Source organism: Chiloscyllium plagiosum, chromosome 2, assembly GCF_004010195.1.
Source record: "Chiloscyllium plagiosum isolate BGI_BamShark_2017 chromosome 2, ASM401019v2, whole genome shotgun sequence".
NCBI classification, from domain to species: Eukaryota; Metazoa; Chordata; class Chondrichthyes; order Orectolobiformes; family Hemiscylliidae; genus Chiloscyllium; species Chiloscyllium plagiosum.
Genome location: NC_057711.1, coordinates 103347313 through 103366849, shown reverse-complemented (window position 1 = coordinate 103366849; position 19537 = coordinate 103347313). Strand labels below are relative to the sequence as shown.

The window sequence follows — 19537 nt, the reverse complement described above, 5'->3', positions numbered from 1 at the left end:
CACTATAAACTCCGGAGGAAACATCAAAGAAGCGCTTTGCAGGAGGCTCCCAAGCACTGATGATGTTGCCTAGCCAGGGGACGAAACGTTTGCAACAAAAACTTCCAGCTCGGCGAACAGAACCACAGCAACGAGCACCCGAGCTACAAATCTTCGCACAAACTTTGAAGTTTATTAGTTCATTCAACTGCACAGACATAATGGGCCAAATGGCCTCTTTCGATGCCGTGGCCTTTTTATGGTTCAACAGATCTGAGAAGGTAGAGGTGAGTGGACCATTCACTTTTTGTACTTCCTCCATCAATCCACCAAAAAAACATAATACCGACCCAGCTTGTGCAAACCAAATGTATTTCCAGAAGAACTGACATTTGTAAAACAAACCAGCAATCCAATGACAGTAATAAAGGGAGATGGTCCAGTTTGGTCTACTTCAGGAAGAGGAAGAGGTGTGAGTCACCTACCTGGGGTAAAAAGGCTGTTCAGGTCACGTATAATGACACGAAATGAAGGCCTGAAGTCTGGATCATAATTCATGCAGAGATTGATGAGATTGGCTAGCTCTAGCCACTTAAGTGCAGGAAGTTGATGCTTATCTTCATAAAACTGCAGCTTCTGTTCAAACAAAAAGCACAATTTTTACACAAATTAGAGATAATTTAATATTACTTGCCACAAACTTCAGGAATGGTCAAGTTTCTGCTCAGCTTCAAAATACTAAAAATTGTACATAAAATACACAAAGTCAAAGTGGGTGTATCCATTATTATTGTAAGTGACATCCTATCTATAAATTAAGATGTGTCTGCTAGTATTACTTTACAATGAATTTGATCTCTTTATTTATCTTTGACTTAAAAGCAACATTTCATAGTTAGATCTTGTTTGTTGAAATGGTAATATTTGCAAGAAATAATGTCTTTTCTTCCTGCAGATGCCACCTGATCTGCTGAGGGTACCCATGGTTGTAGTCCCCCCTTATTTTATTTAACGTCATGCACAGACACCCATCAGGAGTGGAAACAGACAGTAATCCTTGCCCATCATGGTCCTTCCAAGCAGAGTTATTTTCTAGTTGCTGTTTTCACACTGTCATAAAAAGCAGTTTGTATTTGCGTTCAGTGTAACTTACCCGCGTGGAATCAAATGGGCCCAGTGGTTTATCTCCACCACTGCAAATCTCCCACAAAGTGGCACCAAAACTCCATTTGTCTGTTGCCAGACTCAAGTTCTTGGGATCCTCGATGCATTCTGGTGGCACCCAGGGAATGCGTTCAATGAGAACTGCAAAATGAAACAGTTTATCACACTACAAACAGCAGGCCAATGGAGAGTGAGGCACCAAAATTAACTTGATCACAATACTGTACAACGTGAAACATAAACAAGGGCTTTCTGATTAAAATGGAATGAAGGTGAAACTGGTTATTGACAATCTTATTACTTGAATACAAATAAGCCACTTGACTTCTACATGAGGATGAAGGTTCCTAAACATACTGCCTCCTCCAAATCCTTCAGAGACACAGCCTTTCAGAAACCACATTTATTTTCAGAGTTTCTCTTAACTCTGGCAAAAACATCATATCAGTGCTTGTTTTGTTGAATAACTGGAAAAAGTTCTTGTGGTGCTGTAGTCAAACAAAATACTGACCCTCTTTATTCATAAAATACTTAGAGACAACAATGTATCTGGCCCATTTGAACTATCCATCTGAAGATATTCTTAGATTCAAATGCAGAATCAGTTGCTCCTTAAATGTAATTCCAGAACTATACCGCATTCGGAGGTTTAATTCACATGTCAATCACATTATGGCAGAAAGCGAATGTTCAAAGATGAACTTTTACTATCTTTAGCCCATTAATTAATGTAGATTAATACTTTGGGTAAAACATCTTGTGCACTGTTAACAATTGCACACATCTTTAGAAGGTCACCTTGCAGATGAAGCCTTGTGGACTGTGAAATTTAACATTTTCTGTCTTTCCCCATACCACAGATCCCTAACACTAGAGGGCACACTTATCGCTATTCCCTTTCCTGCCTCTCGTCCTCAAGTACCTCTCGGTCACCAGACGGAATGGAACATTCATGGTGCAAACTCTTTAGAACACTGGAATTTGATCATTATCTCTAACAATAAAACTTTGTAGTTATTAGATATGGGACTCTTGATCCAAAGGTCATGGGTTCAAGTTCAAAGTTTGGTAAAAAATTGGTTTTCTTTACTATTTTTGAACTTTCTGTTATTGATTTTTTTAAAATTGAGAAGATTCATCAAATTAGAATTTACAACCAATCTTTTCTGAATTCATCAAATGTTGGAAATATCATTTACTGAAGTTTCCTGATTATAGTCAGTTCTGCTAAAAGTAATAGTTCCATTCTTGTGCAATCCTGTGTTATAAGAAAATCGCATAATAGCAGCACCATTTAAACTATTGAGGCGGAATCGCATTATAGCGAATTCACATTTACAAAACACATATTGTGGCAGAACCACCTGTATATATTTTCATCATTTACTGAATCATAAGTTCTACGGAGTAAACAGTTGAAAATAATATGACTAGAACTTGCAGTTGGTTAAGGACAGCACAACCCTAAACTGAACTTCACTGTTAGTCTCGGTTGAACTAATTTGTTCATTTTATCTAAGCAGCTGACAGCGTGACACTGACAGAGGCAGCAACTGCACATATGAAACAAGCGCTTCCCCTAGTATTGCAGCACAAATACGGCATTCACCTATTATAATTTGTTTTGTTTATGGTTCTTATGGTCCAAGTGGAGAGAGACTGGGACTTGATCTATATATGTTTTCCCCCTTGTCTCACATGAGCATTTTATACGTTGAAACATTAGGATTCCATGGGCACTTGTCAACAGTATTCCATTTCAAAATGAACTTAAGGAGAGAAGAAGGAACGAGAGCAAGGTAGAGAAACTGTTTTACAGTGATTTCCATTTAAATGGACGGCAAGTTATCAGTTTACATATCAAGTATCAGAAAATATATTAAGCTTGTAGGTAGTCCAATAAAAATAGCAAAGCCTATGAATTAAGCCTATTAACATTCTCAGTAATGATGTGGAGGTGCCGGTATTGGACTGGGGCGGACAAAGTTAAAAATCACACAACACCAGGTTATAGTCCAACAGGTTTAATTGGAAGCACTAGCTTTCACAGCGTTGCTCCTTCATCAGGATCACTCCACAGCTACCTAGTGAAGGAGCAGTGCTCTGAAAGCTAGTACTCCCAAATAAACATTCTCAGTAAAAGTTCTTCTGCAATGTAGGCAGGAGATTGAAGCATTGAGATTATATTAATTCTATGTCGAATTAGAACTAAAACTGCATCCCCATTAACACTCCCCAAAGAGGTCAAAAGACCTCACAGTTGGAATGGCATTTCTCAGGATAAGTCAAACAAACACAAGCACTATGGAATAAATAACATTAAAGTTATTGCAGCACAGGAGGCGGTCATTTAGCCTATCATGGCTGCGCTAGCTCTTTAGATGATCACTTAGTGCCATACTGCAGATAATTGAAGTCAAATGGTGCCCAATTAAAGAACACCCATATGTGCGACAGCAAACTCAAGAAGCTCATTCCAAATACTTAATAGTAGTTTTAACAATCCAATCTGTTGTTACACAGATTTTAAGCACACAAATTCATGGAGGAAGAGTAATACAAGTTTTGTTCACAGAGTACAACACTGTGCATGCATGTGTTTGGAAGTGCGTAGACAGCAGGGGATCAGTGTGGAGATTTAAAATGGAGAACATGGAATCAACATGAATTAACATTGAGGTCATCAATAAGCCATTGTGTTAGCTGGAGGTTAGGTGCCCATGATAGGAAAGTAGTGTTTCTAGTTTTGGTTGAAATACGACACCAGTTCTAAAATGTGCCGAAAACAAGCTTCCAAACAATTGTGGAGTGGAAACCTGAATTAAATAACATAAGAGTTTTGACATAAACAAAGCTTAAAAAAAAATCCAAAAATGTACACACACTCCACAACTGACTAAGTCAATATCCATTAAAGCCTGGGTCTAATTAGAGATCCTTACCATCTTTCGGTAGAACCATCATAACGACTCCAGGATCAGCAAGCTTTATAAATGGAGGGTTTCCAGTTTTCCGGTCCTCTTCCCTGATCATCAGGACATTCTTGGCGCATACATTTCCATGGACAAGGTTTCGGTCTTCCTACATTTGGAAGAAGTGTCAGAATCGCAACAAAAGCCAAAAACAAAATGGCCTCAAGCTTAAAATTTACGAGAAACATTTCTAGGATGAAGGGCTTTAGCTATGTGGATCGACCATTGAGGGTCTCTCCTTGGTAAAGGTCAGGTGGAGTAAAGGTTTCATAAAAGTGTTCAAAGTAATGAGTCCAGATATAGATATCCAGAGAAGATGAAACTGTTCCCATTGTCAGAAGGATCAAGAGCCAGAGGGATCACTTTAATGAGATTGGCAAAGAAAAATAAGAAGTAGGAGCAGGACTACAGCATGCGATCTTTAAAGCTACTCCACCATTCAATACAATCACGGCTCAACCTGGCCTTCAACTTCGCTTTTTCAACTGTTTCCCACATCCCTCGATTCCTTGAGAGTCCAAAATCTGTCTATCTGGAGCCTAAGTGCATTAAACATCTGCAACCCTCTGACTTATACAGTTCCAAAGATTCACCACTCTTCCAGTGAAGCAATTTCTCCCATCTCAGTCTTAAATGATTAGCCCCTACCCTGACTGCGTCTGTTTCAGATTTTCTCACTAGCAGAAAAAAAATCTCTCTATCAACACTTGTCAAGTCTCCTTTGTATATTTCAATGAGATCACTTCTCAGTCATCTAAGTGCAAAACAATATTGTTCTAAATAGGTGGCTGAATAAATTTAGTCAATGTCTCCTCCAAGGCACTAATCTAGTGAACTTTCACTGTATTGCCTCAGACGCAAATATATCCTTGCTTAGATGTGAACACCAAAGCTACACACAGTCCTCTAGGTGTGCTTTCACTAAAGTCAATATTGTAGCATGGATTTCAGTAATCTCCATTTTTATTCAAATCATTAATATAAATTGTACACAGCTAAATACCCAAAACTGATGTCTGCAGAATTTCACAAGTCAGTGTCTTCCAACTTGAGACTGCCCTACTTATGTCTACACTTTGCTTCCTGTCTATTGCCCAAACCTTTTTTTCCACGCCAAGACATTCCCCAAATCCATGAGCACTTATTTTGCTCATCATCTTTTTCATGGAACATTATTGAACTCCTTTTGGAAATCCAGATGCATTACACCTACTGATTCTCTTTTATCAACTGTACCAGTTACATCTTCAAAAGACTCAAATACAATTTCCTTTTCATAAAACCATGTTGGATTTGTCTAATCTTATTGTGATTATTTAAGTGTATTGCTAGGAATCCTTAATAACAGATGCCAGTGTTTTCTTAATAATTGATACTGGGCTCACTAGCCCACAGTTCTTCATTTTCTTTCCCTCCACTCTCTTAAATTGTGGCGTCACATTTGCTAACTTACAATCTGTTTGGACCAGTCAAGATTCTGGGATATTTTGAAAAGCATAGTCAGAGCTTCCACAATTTCTACAACTCTCTTTTAGAACTGAGGAAATAGACCACAAAGTCCTGAGGTTTTGTCAAATTTAATTTAGCTTAATTTTTTCAAAGTTTCATCTCATATAATATTTATTTCCTCATCTTTATAAGCACACAGTTAAAATTCTCTCAAGTGTGCAACTTCTGCTTATCACAAAAATCAAAACATCTGTTCATGATTCCCATTTCCTTATTCACAACAATCATTTTTGGGGTGGCATGGTGGCTCAGTGGTTAGCACTGCTGCCTCACAGCGCCAGGGACCTGGGTTCGATTCTGGGCGACTGTCTGTGTGGAGTTTGCACATTCTTCCAATGTCTGTGTGGGTTTCCTCCGGGTGCTCCGGTTTCCTCCCACAATCCACAATCCTAAGATATAAGACTCTGGTGCGGCCGCATCTGGAATATTGTGTGCAGTTTTGGTCGCCATACTATAGGAAGGATGTGGAGGCACTGGAACGGGTGCAGAGGAGGTTTACCAGGATGTTGCCTGGTATGGAAGGAAGATCGTATGAGGAAAGATTGAGACACGTGGGGCTGTTTTCATTAGAGAAAAGAAGGTTTAGGGGTGACTTGATTGAGGTGTACAAGATGATTAGGGGTTTAGATAGGGTTGACAGTGTGAACCTTTTCCAGCGTATGGAGTCGGGTATTACAAGGGGGCATAGCTTTAAATTAAGGGGGGGTAGATATAGGACTGAAGTTAGGGGTAGGTTCTTCACTCAGCGAGTCGTAAGTTCATGGAATGCCCTGCCAGTAGCAGTGGTGGACTCTCCCTCTTTATGGGCATTTAAGCGGGCATTGGATAGGTATATGGAGGATAGTGGGTTAGTATAGGTTAGGTGGGCTTGGATCGGCGCAACATCGAGGGCCAAAGGGCCTGTACTGCGCTGTATTCTTCTATGTTCTATGTGCAGGTTAGGCCATGCTAAATTGCTCATAGTATTAGATGCATTAGTCAGGGGTAAATGTGGGGAATGGGTCTGGGTGGAAGGTCGGTGTGGACTTGTTGGGCCAAAGGGCTTGTTTCCATACTGTAGGGAATTTAATCTAATTTCTTCGTTTGATGCTTCCAAAGGATCAAGTTTATTTTAGCTACTCTCAAGCTTTTTATATACATGCAGGAGTTCTTTGAATCAACTTTAATGTTCATAATTAGTTTGCTCTGTTATTCTTTGTGTTCAACAGTTTGGTACCCCTTTGTTGGTTGATAAAACATTTGGACTTGCTGCTATCCCCTCCAACTTTATGGACTCTTATGTTAATCTAATATTATCCTTAACTTATTGAGTAAACCGTGGATAATTTTTCCTAAAGTTTTATTTTTTACCCAATCAAGCTCTCCCTTCATACCTCTGTAATTATGTTTGTTTGACTTGAAGATTCTTGCTTGTGATTGGATTATGTCTCTTTTAAACAACGTGGAATTCAATTGTGCAAAGATCATCATTTTCCAGTGAATCTTTTACAATTATGTTACTAAGTAAAGTTGTCTCACTAAATAACAGTAGAACTAAAATAGCTTTACCCCTAGCTGGATCTACAATCTGTTGTTTCAAGGAACCATCATAAAATATTCTACAAACTCATTTTCGAGACCGCCAGTGATTAATCAATAATGAATAATGGATAATCCACACCATGGCAAGATTTATAGTAGTCAAGGTCTGGAACACATTGCTTGAGTGCATAGTAGATGCAAAATCAATCGTGTGTTTCATAGGTGAATTGTAAAATTATGTGAGAAAGGAAAAAGGTACAGCATTACGGGAGAAGAAGGCAGGAGAATAGGAGTAGCTGAGTTTCTTTTCCAGAGTTGACATGGACATGACAGGCTGATCTTGAAATGGATGAATAAAAAATATGGTTCCCAGATCTCTTTTGTTCTTCCTTCATCCATTCCTTAATAAATCTATGGACCCAGCGTAGACTAGAGGTGAGGCAAGGTGCAGACTGCTTGAAGGACTGTAAATGCTGAACATTTTGTCTCCCCGGTGTAGATGAGGCCCCATAGTGAGCAGTGAACTCAGTAGACTAGTTTGAATAAAGTGCAGGTCAACCATTGCTTTACCTGGAAGGTGTATCTGGGGCCTTGGAGAATGAAGGGGTGGTGGTAAATGGGCAAGTGTTACTTCTTCTGCCATTGCATGGGAAGGTGCTTTGATTGCATGGGAGGTATGTTGAAAGGGGAAGAGGTGTAGACCAAAGTATCCAAGATTGAGCTGTTCCTTTGGAATGCTGACAAGGGAGGGGAGAGGAATATTTGTCGTGTGTTGGAATCTCACTGGATATGATAGAGATGGCAGCTTATTACCCTTCAGATATGGAGGTTGGTGGGGCGGAAAGTGAGCGTAAGGGGCACCCTGTTGTATGGGGGAAGGGATAGGGGTGAGGGCAAAATTGAGGGAAATGGATTGGACATGGTTGACAGGGCCCTCAGTCATGGCGGAAAGAAATTGTCGGTTGAAGAAAAAGGTAGACATTTGAGGCTCCCCTGCAGAAGGTGCCATTGTCAGATCAGATGCAGCAGAGATGGAGAAACCGGGAAAATGGAATAGTGTCGTTTTAGGGTGTGTGGATGTGTAGTCAATATAACGGTTAGAGTCAGTTGGTTTGTAATGAAACCACCCTGTGCTAATCTCGCAATCATGGCTCGATCATAAGTTTGGTCTGATAAAGGCTCACATGAAGTATCTTGGGATATTTTACTCTATTAAAGGCAGACATAATTCACACAATGACACAAACATTAAAAACTAGGGATATAACTACTACATTTTTCAAAACTGTTGAAGCGCTATTCAGAATCTTCACTTACTAAAAAGTGCATCGCCCAAGCCAGTTGTTTCGCCACCTCCAGTTTCCACAGGGTGTTCACATTGTTTTTGTTTCTCTTCAAATATGTGTCCAACGATCCAAACTTCACATACTCCTGAACCATGATATCTGAAACCAAAAGGAGAAGGAAAGACAGAAAACACATTCAGCTTGAAGTACGCCAAATAGCTCAAAGTTCAAAGGGCAGAGTTCCATTTCAATCAATTCCAACATTGGGGAGGTACTCAAAAAAAAAAAGGAAGCAGGATTAAAAAGCAGTTAGTTTCAAAGTAGGCATTGCATGGCATGTCACTTTTGGCAGTGTAGGACCGAGAGTCAGATCAGTTATTTCAGAGCTATCTACTTCTGAAAGACTCCACCACTGTACTCAGAAATTATTTACGTTAAAATTGACAAAGCTAAGTATTCAAGATGTGGAGGAGCCAATGTTGGACTGGGGTGGACAAAGTTAAAAATCATACAACACCGAGTTATAGTCTAACAGGTTTATTTGGCAGCACTAGCTTTCGGAGTGCTGCTCTTTCATCAGCTACCTGACGAAGGAGCAGTGCTCCGAAAGCCAGTGCTTCCAAATAAACCTGTTGGACTATAACATGGTGTTGTGTGATTTTTAACTAAGTATGTTCAAGACTGAATAGATAGACTGTTTTAATCAGTAAAGCAATCAAGGGTTATGGGGAAAATAGCCAAAAGTGGAGTTGAGGATTATCAGATCAGCCATGATGTCAAATTTCTGCTCCTATGGAATTATGATAAACAATACATTCTGGCAACAAAGAATTTATTTTCTATGTAATGAAATACCTCCCAGTACGGTTTTGAAAAGTTTTTACCAGCATGGAAGGATCTAGTTTACTAGTGAAGTTGCTGTGGTTTCCAGCTGATGTGACAACTTAGTCTTGTGACATCATTCTAATATTATTGCATTCTGATGAATAGAACTGTGAGCAAAATTTCTATTTTCAGACAAAAAAAAATGTTTTTCTTAGAACGTCTTCTGCTACAAAACGACAAAGAGTGATTAGTACTTTCAATAGGAACATCTTTGAGTGTACAAACACTGGGAGTGATAGTTGTACTTCTTAATTGATGGGTAGGCAGAGAAAAGAGTGGAATTTACTATTTACTCCTTCACACTCGTTGTTCCAATCACTGCAGTCTTATGCTCACAGGTCATTGTGAGAGTCAATCAGGAGGTTCACCTTGGTTCAACTCCACCACACTCTACTCCCCACAACTTACCACTTCCACCACAGGAAGGCAGATCTAGCCTCAGCACAGTATGGTTCAGAATTGTACACGAGTGGCCATCACCTCATGCAGTATGACACTTTTATCAAAGATACATTAGGGTCCTTGGACTCCATGTAAAATGGGAACTAAAGCAAGTGTATAACATTCTAAGCAGGCTTGGCAGGGTAAATGCTGAGCGGTTCATTTGCCAGGGTGGAGGTTTGAGAGTTGAGAGTGTGGTACTGGAAAAGCGCAGGTCAGGCAGCATCCGAGGAACAGAAGAATCGATGTGTCAGGCACAAGCCCTTCATCAGGAATCAGGCAAGGATGTGTAAGTGACAGGTTAGGGGAAATGTGTTGGTAGATGGTGAGTGAGGCTATGAGTAAAACTGAATCAGAAAAACAATCATCTTTCCTCTCCATCCCTCCCAGCTCCACAAAAATATTTCTACATAGATAGTTTTGAGAGGAGAGAAAGGCAGAGTGAAGGATCCCCATTGTCCAGTGAGCTCCACTGAGGCCAGCTCAGCATGTGCTCCCACTAGAGGTGAACCAAGGTCAGTGTTAATTAAACCCAACCACTTTCCTTGGTCCCAGAACACACCTCCTGCCCTGGTGATCAGAATGTAAAGCCTAGTCTGTCTCTCGGTAGCTCTGCTTCTTAACATGAGGAGAAGAAAAGGTGTCACTAGCTTTTCTGGCTGGCATTTTTTTAAATGGCCATGCTGTTAATTATTCATTTCAATAGTAAAGTTATTGTTTTGGAAATTTTTTTTCAGAAAAAGGAGTAGGCCATTCAGCCCTTTGCCACTGAATATGACCATGGTTGACCATCCTACTCAAGTACTCTGATCCTGCATTTTATCCACACCCTATGAATCCTTCAGATATATCACCTTTTTCTTGAAAAAGTTAGATATTTTGGCCTCAACTGCTTTTTGTAGTAGAGATTTCCATGGGCTTACCACTCTGGGTGAAGAAATTTCTCAACTAAGTGCTAACCAATATCCGTAGACAGTGATCCTGGTTTTGGGCTCCCCAGGCACTGGGAACATCCTTCTGCTTTTTTAAAAGTCTCTGTCAACTTACTTTCAGTGAATGGTGTATAAGGATACAGGGAGTCGCTGCACTGCCTCCTTTCCCAACCTATCACCACTCAGATAATAATCTGAATTGCAGTTTCTGCTACGAAAGTGAGTAACCTCACATTTATCTACATTATATTTCAATGGCCATGGTCCCAATTCACACCAAAACATTTTAGAATCTTCCTCTCAGCTTTGTGTCATTTATAAACTAATTTATCCTGTTCTGGCAAACCTTATTTTCTTGACACTTGCTCATTGCACCCACTCCCTCGAACCTTTGAGCGAGAGAAAACTGAAATGTGCTTACTACTCCCATGCAAAAAGGTTGGACAACCCTGCTATAAACGGCAAACATATTGCAGTGGTGGAGGGAGTAAATGTTAAAGGTGGTGTATGAGGAGTTGAATTAACCAATAAATATACTTAGAATCTTTTGTATTAGGAAAGTATTTTTTTTTCCCCTCAGATGTATATCTAACAGGTATTAATATTTAATTTTTGGTCATCATTTTCCGTAAACACCATTTCTGAAAAATCCTTCTCCAAGAATCTGTTTGCCTCTGGTATTTCAATTAGATATTTGTAAACATTCTTATGAGAAAGGGATGATTACCTGCGTATCTACTAACCAGAGGCACAAAAACAGAAATAAAAGCTTCAGAACTGTTTACTTACTCTCTTCACCACACACACAGACTCCATAATTCAACACCAAGTGCTTATAGGACAGTTGGCTCATCATACTTGCAGCCTCGAAGAAGGACTGTAAAAGAATCCCAGAGACAATAAAATACTTTTACTACATTAATTGTTACTGCATTTGAAATTTGTCTAAGGATTTGACATATTTTGCATTGTGAAAGACACAATGAAGGTGCTAGATCTGATTTTTCTGGACACATTGATTAGATTAGATTAGATTAGATTAGATTAGATTACTTACAGTGTGGAAACAGGCCCTTCGGCCCAACAAGTCCACACCGACCCGCCGAAGCGTAACCCACCCAGACCCATTCTCCTACATTTACCCCTTCACCTAACACTACGGGCAATTTAGCATGGCCAATTCACCTAACCCCTGCACATTTTTGGATTGTGGGAGGAAACCGGAGCACCCGGAGGAAACCCACGCAGACACGGGGAGAATGTGCAAACTCCACACAGAGAGTCGCCTGAGGCGGGAAATGAACCTGGGTCTCTGGCGCTGTGAAGCAGCAGTGCTAACCACTGTGCCACCGTGCCGCCCACATTGATTGCGCCATTGTGGTTTTCTTGCATTCAGTAGTTGCTCTACAGTTAAAGATAGTCACAATGACTACTTGCTATTTAATCTGAATAATTATTACATACTAAGCAATAATATGCTTTTCAATTAGATCAGAATTCAAAACACAAGTGTGGTCTGCGCTCTTAAATGCTCAGAAGCATCCTGCACTTTGAATACCTCTATTAGAACAGCAAGTCCTCACTTAAAGCTGTAGGTTCTACTCCTGAAAATCATGATATCAACAACTTTAATGGAACACAGTTTCCCACAGAAATCAGTGTTAAAGCTGTAGTTAGGTTCTTTCAGACATTTCTGCCTTTAAAAAATGTGTATAGGTTGTAATACAGTACCATACATATACAGTATTGTGTATTCCTAGCTCTAATAACTTACAAGATAAAAGAAGTTACTAAATATAAAATTAGCACAGTACACTTGGGTATTTCAGAACATTTCTCAGCAGAAAACAACAAATATATTTCTAGGTTTAAACGATGCACAAATGGCTACATTCATAAATAACATGACCTCTAAAACCAAATAAGTGAGAAGTTATAACTTCCAATCTTGAATTATAATGCAATATAAATGAAAATTCTGCAAATACTGTAAATGTTAAAATTACACTCATCTGTTGAAGTTTTAACTGATTAGGCCACTTGGCTCCATCTAGTGGTCAGTGTAGGAAGCAGCTCAAGTCCAGAATGACACACACTGACCAATCTCTGCCAGTACGTGAAGCCCAGCACTTCAAAGCAGGAGAAGTGAAGACACAGATAATAAAGATAATAAAAGAGAGCACGAATGAGAGTTGGGAGGTCAGGAGGGAAAAGATATTGAGCAGGAAAGGGAGGAATGCAAGGAGAAAAATGGGAACAATGGCAGAGGAGGAGAAGTCCCCAAGTGTAGTAACAGATGTTAGGGATCTTTAAAAGTAGGAACAAAACGTGGGAGCTGGATGGGGAAATGGGAACTTCAGGACTAAGTGTGAGAGCAGAGGCACGGGAGAACTGTCCACAGTGTGGCTGGCTAGAACAGAAGCTTTGTGACAAGCAATATGAAAGTGAAACCCACAATGTTAAATGTATTGTCATTACCTTATTCACAAAGTTAAAACAAAGCAACTTCAACAGAGTCAACTTTAAACAGAACCAACCGTATATTAAAGGTTTGATTGGAAAAGGAACAGTAGTCAAAATAAAAATCAGAACTGTAACTGGAAGTCTCTGTAAATGGTTTAGCTGAAGTAGGTTGCTGTTCTGGGGACCCTGTTTAACTGCTGGCAACTCCAAAACTTGGTTCAATCCTATCCACATAAAGAATCCATAACGATTACAACTGACTGTACAAGAAGAGTGGCACCACAGCCTTTGACTCAGTTCGTGTATCTGTTCAGTTCGACATCTCTCTTCCATTTAAATAATGAGTTTTAGCAGAGACATTTGCACAACACCCCTGAGTTGATTATCTGATACCAGTCTATGAGTGCAATGTTATATTGAAGCACCTTTGTTTGAAAAAAGGCATAATAATATTGCGTTTTCTGGAAAAACATGGTAGAGTTTGAAATCGCTTTAAAAGCAAACATACCTCAGAGTAATTTCTGTGTGCTTTTTCGAGGACCTTTAGTAGAACGTCTGTCTTGTGTATCTGACCATAATCTCCCAGTTCTGTGCGCACTCCTTTGAAGATTTTGGTGAATGTTCCTTGCCCAAGGCTTTCACCCTGTGGACAAAACAGCACAAAGAATTCATGCAGGAATGTTTGTGTTACTAATCTTGCCAGTCAACATTGCTCATTAGTAATTACATTGGGTTAATTTCTTTAATTTCAATATTTAAACAGATTCCTGTTTTAACGTAATTTTCTCCCTCCTTTTCTCACTATTTGATACCCTAGTAACTAAAAAAATTGCAACAACTACGAGGATTACACCCTTCAAAAGGAACTATAATCAATTGCACTTTTATATTAAGGGGCAATCCTAATCAAGTTAAAATGACTTATCTAAACTCCTGCCTAATGTGAAATCCTTCTATTTCCCACATTTGTCTCCTGATTCATTTTTTTAATATAACCTTCCATGGGACATGGGCATAGTTAGGGGGTGGGGGTGGTGATGATCGATGGGATGGGGTCAAACCGGGGAGGTCACGGGAGGGGAGGCTTCAGCAGTGCTGCAGGTCCCTTACACACAAATGTGTGTCTGCTCAGAAACAAACCCTGAGACAGAAAGAGGGAGCAAGACAGGCAGAGCAAGGAAAAAGGGAACTTAAAAAAACCTCCGAGCCCCAGAGGACAGGCTATGAATCAATTAACCGAATAATCAATTATCCAAACAAAATACTGCCCACCCATCTCATTTGGATAATCGAGGTTCCTCTGTATATTTTTTGAAAAGAAAAAGGTGCTGGATTTATGCAGTTAAACACTTGTCTCTTTAAGACAAAAGAAGGTTTACGAACTCCACAACATAGTAAACATAACTTCAATAGCAAATTTATTCTTGGCCAGCTTCTGTTCCAAGTCAGTTGCAAAACAGAACTATTCACAAACAGCAACACATGTTGACAACTTACAAAAACCAAATCCTCTTTCCTGATTTTGTGAAAAATCATTTGGCTGACATTGTGCCTCTGCAATGTCGGGGATGTTGGCACATCAGATGCACTGTTGCTTCTCAAGATCAGAAGATTAGATTTATCTGTAGACATATTACAGTATTGGTATAAATAAAAAGCAAACCATGAAATAAAACACAACTAACTTTATTCAATTGCATTCCACTAACCATTCAACACATTAAGTACAATTATTATTCCTCTTATTGACAAGGTGTTTATTCATTCTCACCTAACAAGGAATTTGCTCCTTTTTCTCTGATTTTCCACCTGTTTATTTTTTTGACTGAGGGAAGGCAGCCAACCATCTAATGCAAAACCTCTTAATGTGAATTTTGGACAGGCACCATACAGATTCAGTACTAAGTTTCAAAAGGAAATTAGATAAGTACTTGAAGGAGAAAAATTGCAGGTCAATGAGGAAAGTTCAGGGAAATAGGACAGTTCTTCTAAGGAGCTGATGCAGGTTAAATTGATCTCCAAATCGTGCTAAGATTCTTTCATACTTCTTCCAATGCTAATTATGCATGATCACTAGGCAGCAAATTCAAATGAACTGTCAGCCTGAGAACCAGTTACAAATTGATGTTTGTTTCCAAATAATGATTGATTGCAGCTTTTAAACGTTTTCCATTTTATTTGCCTGCTTTGGGTATGTTTGATAGTTATGAAGGTTTATTTTCTTTAAGTACCTACCTTTTAGAGAACCTTGGAGCACATCTTCTAGTATAAATGCATTAACTACACTTGTTTCAGCATCAAGGCTTCTAAAATGGGCAGACTTTGAAATCAACCATAGGAAACAGGGGTGACACAGATTCAGCCCCTCAAACATGCTCCTCCATTCACATTGATCCTGACTGATCTTCGAGCTAAACACTGTTTTCTTTTGCTGTTCCCACATCCCATGGTTTTCAAATCCAGAAACTGATCAATCTCATTATTCAGTATACTTCACGAATGCAACTCCAGTGTCGTCAGGAAGGATTCCAAAGGTTTTCCAAGTGAAGAAATTCATGCTCTTTTCAGTCCTAAATGGTCTGCACCATGATTCCATGGTTTTAGACCCTCCACGCAAATAGGGAAAACATTCTTGCTACATCTATTTTGATGATCTAAATAAAAATTTTGCATTTCTGAATGAGCTCATCTTTAACTTTTCTAAAATCTAGAGAGTACTATCCTGGTCTCCTTGGGACAATTCCACACGTCAGGAATCAGTTCGGTGTATATTTGTTGCATACTCTATGATAAATATTACCTTTCATGAATAAGGAAATGAAAACTGTACACAATGCAATCAGAGTATTCTCCCCACAGCTCTATAAAATTACAGTAATACTTCTCTGCTCCTGATCTCAAATCCTTCTGCTGTAAAGGCCAACAAACGACTTCCCTTCCTCACTCCTTGCTGGACATAGATGTTGGCTTTCAAGTGATTCACAAATATGGAGACCAAAGTACCTTTAGATACTAACACTTCATAATTCCTTACCATTTAAGAAAAGCTCTGTATTTGTGTTTTTCCTACCAGAATAGATAAATGCACATTTTTCCCTTATATTTAATTTTTTTAAAAAATTCAAGATTTATGAACAAGTTCCAGAATGTTAGGCAATTCACAGGAACAAGGGTCAAACGTTGAAATTCCTTGATAAAAGCTTCAAGGGTACTGTTCAAATCCAAACACCATTTTAGCTTAGGTTCGGATGGTGTAAATCTGCTCTGGTTTTCTCCAATAGGTGAAATTTGTGAAATCAGCCAGAAGAAAAATCACACTTTAGAACTTTTCTCATGAGACCAGGCAGAATAGGAATGCCCCTCTAGGTGCTAAAAGGAATGGTTACTGTCCCAGACATCAACTTCTTGACTTCAACAGCTTCCCAGAGCACCTTCTGAGCATCTTATCTAAGAGCCTGGCACTGTTAGTTTGGTTCCACACTGTTGCATCCTTGTGCCATCTAACACACCACTCTCATCCATTGATCTATTACCATTTTTACTAGTTTTGGGTAGGCAATTCACCTGGAACACAGGGACTTGATTCGTGAGTTAAGATCCTGCTGCGGAGGCCAGGAGGTGTTACTAACCGCCTGGCCTGCCCTATCCACTATTCGCCCAAACTGAGATCAGAGCTCATCCGTCTGACTCTTTGTAAATGTCACAGGTCACCAGCGAGAACATTTGTACAATTCCCAATCAATAACAGGAAAGGAAACGTAGAAGTTGTAATCAACAAATGATTGACATTACATTTATGTCCGAACTGACAGAATATTTTTAGTTAGTGGAAATATTACCTTTGGGCTTTGGTGGACAGCATTTGCTAAACTGGAACAAAACACCATCAGATCGGACAGTTTCTTTTTTGTAGCAGTTCAACAACTCTCTGAGGCTGCTGAAAGTCTTCTTTGCACCATTCAGATTGTATTCATTGTTCTCATTCTTGGTAATCAGGCAATGCCTGCATTCAATCACATTGTCCTTCTAAATAAAGAAAATCAGAAGACACCTTAAGAAAGTCCATTCTTCCATTTTTATGCATTATAATCTTGGGTATCAGTCAGGAGCTTAATGTCCTTTTATCCTCATGATTCCTCTAAATACTGAACATGTTTGATTACTAGCAGAGGACAGAAGAAGCAAGCAAAAAGGAGGGCACGAAAGGAAGGAAAGGAAAGGACCTCTCAAAAAACCATCGCATTGATCAAATTACAATTTTCAATTACGTAAAATTGTGATTACACAAAGAAATGTCTGCCCTTATTACTGTAATAAGAAAGTGCCTCAGGTTTAAATTTCTAAGGAGAACGCAGCATGTTGAAATGCCCTCAGTTCAGATCTCACTTTTGCAGCTTTGGCAACCATCAAGCGATCCATGAAGGCAAAAGAGAGGGAACTAATGACCAACTGGAAGAGGCTCAGGAGCCTGAAATTAGTTCCTCAGAAAATGATAAGATTGATAATATAACAGGGGGTTATATAATTACATTTATATTTTATAAAATATACTTGGGAATCCCAAAAATGTTCAAGGACAATTAGGGATAGACAATAAATGCTGGCCATTCCATGAATGAACCGGGGGGAATCTCCAAAATTGGAGCTTGGATGGGAGAAAGTACATAAACAGATGAGATTTGGTTGCTTCATGGACAGAGTGCTGAGTACACGGAACTGACTGTCTGAGGTGACTGTGAAGGCAGTATGCAAGCCTTGAATTGGAAACTGAATACATGTTTAAAGGAATGGATGATCGGAAGGTATTATAAACTTAAGGAACTGTCGGAGGACCAAGTCTTTTCTGATTTTGTACCTTTTGGCGCATAACCATGTGAATCACTAGTACAAATTTTCACATTTACCTCTATAGCTACGGTGAGAAAGTACTTATTAAACTCCTTGGGACTGCATCGAAGAATGAAAAAGCCTTTCTGATTTCCTGCCTTCCTGAGTTTATTCACAGCAAAGTCCATCCTAATGCAGAAAAGAAAACAGTAATCAAATTATTTCTGAAGAAACTCCTTTCTTCTCCATTTTGCCCTCTTGAAGACCGGTAATGTTTATAAGGCAGGGGTTTAGTTAGAAATAACAAAACACAATTAAATTCCTGTGAAGTGACAAAGTCCCCAAGAAATGGAGCTATCCCAGCTAAAACCAACAAGTTTAGAGATCAATATCTGGTCACCAAACCCAATTACTGTGAGAAAGGAACCATAACACAAGCTACAACATTTAAAGGACACTTAGATAAGTATATGAATAGGAAAGGTTTGGAGGAATATGGCCAGGAGAAGGCAAGAGTTTAGTCTGGAATTATATTCGACTGGTTGGACCGAGGGGTGTGTTTCAGTGCTATATGACTCGAGGTCTCTATTGCCCAGACAAACAAGTGGAAAGGCATTGCTAATTTTGCAACAGATGAATCTTACTCTTCACTGATAAAGCCTTCACCAGAATCCTTCTGAACCACTCAGTGCACCAGGAGCTGCTGCCAGACAGTCAGAGACAGGTCAAGGAGACAGTGAAATGGTGATTAAGCTTGACAGCTTCCAAATATCAAGAACACAACATGGACCTAAACGCCATATTTAATGATCTGACCAAAGCCTTTGATAATCAGCTGTGAGGCCTTTGGAAGATACGGGAAAAATTTAGCTGCCCCATGAAATTCAACACAATGTCGACAATTCCATGGTGGCATCATGCCCTGTGTGCTGATGAGTTTTCAGCCACCCTGTCAGTTACTAATGGTGATAAGATAGGGATGTATGTTGGTGCCAACCCCCTTCAGCATGCTTTTCTGTGTCATTCTCTCGATTGCCTTCTAAGTGGCGATCCTGGCATTAAAATCATATACAGAAATGGACAGTTGGTCAATCTGACAACTCCAGGCGAAGACCAAGGCCTCCCAAGGCATCATTAAGATTGCCGGTTTAGTGAACACTCTGTATTGTCTGCCATTTCAGAGCTGAACAAGTAACACGGCACAGACTTGTTCTCTGAGCATGTGACAACTTCAATCTTGTGGCCTGCATGAAAAAACTGAAGCAACATTGCAGGCGGCTCCAGCAAAGTTCTATCTCAAATCCAAGATTTCAGCTCATGGCCAGAGCTTATCTGCAACGGGTAAGAGTCATAGGGACAGAGTCTGAAGCACAGGAAAAGGCCCTTCAGTCCATTGAGTCTGTGCCAGCCAAAACCAAGAATCTAATTATTCTAATACCATTTTCCACTATTCGGCACATAGTCATGAGCATCTCAGCACTTCCCTTATCTTGGCAGCACACACTTTCAAGCTGATGCATTAATGATCAGACATGCACAAATTGCCAAAACAAATGCA

General features: G+C 39.6%; 1 protein-coding gene across 2 annotated transcripts in view; it reads right to left on the bottom strand.

Annotated features, from left to right (window-relative positions):
- Nucleotides 1–19537, bottom strand: part of jak2b (Janus kinase 2b) — a 169286-nt gene that overhangs the window by 20206 nt on the left and 129543 nt on the right. For both annotated transcript variants that reach the window (XM_043715280.1, XM_043715286.1), the window contains 9 exons: nt 18057–18168; nt 16992–17178; nt 14650–14774; nt 13661–13795; nt 11479–11566; nt 8463–8590; nt 4086–4224; nt 1133–1284; nt 465–615 (listed from right to left, as the gene is read on the bottom strand). In XM_043715280.1, coding sequence (XP_043571215.1) covers nt 465–615; nt 1133–1284; nt 4086–4224; nt 8463–8590; nt 11479–11566; nt 13661–13795; nt 14650–14774; nt 16992–17178; nt 18057–18168 — 1217 coding nt within the window. The remainder of the gene's footprint in view (nt 1–464; nt 616–1132; nt 1285–4085; nt 4225–8462; nt 8591–11478; nt 11567–13660; nt 13796–14649; nt 14775–16991; nt 17179–18056; nt 18169–19537) is intronic.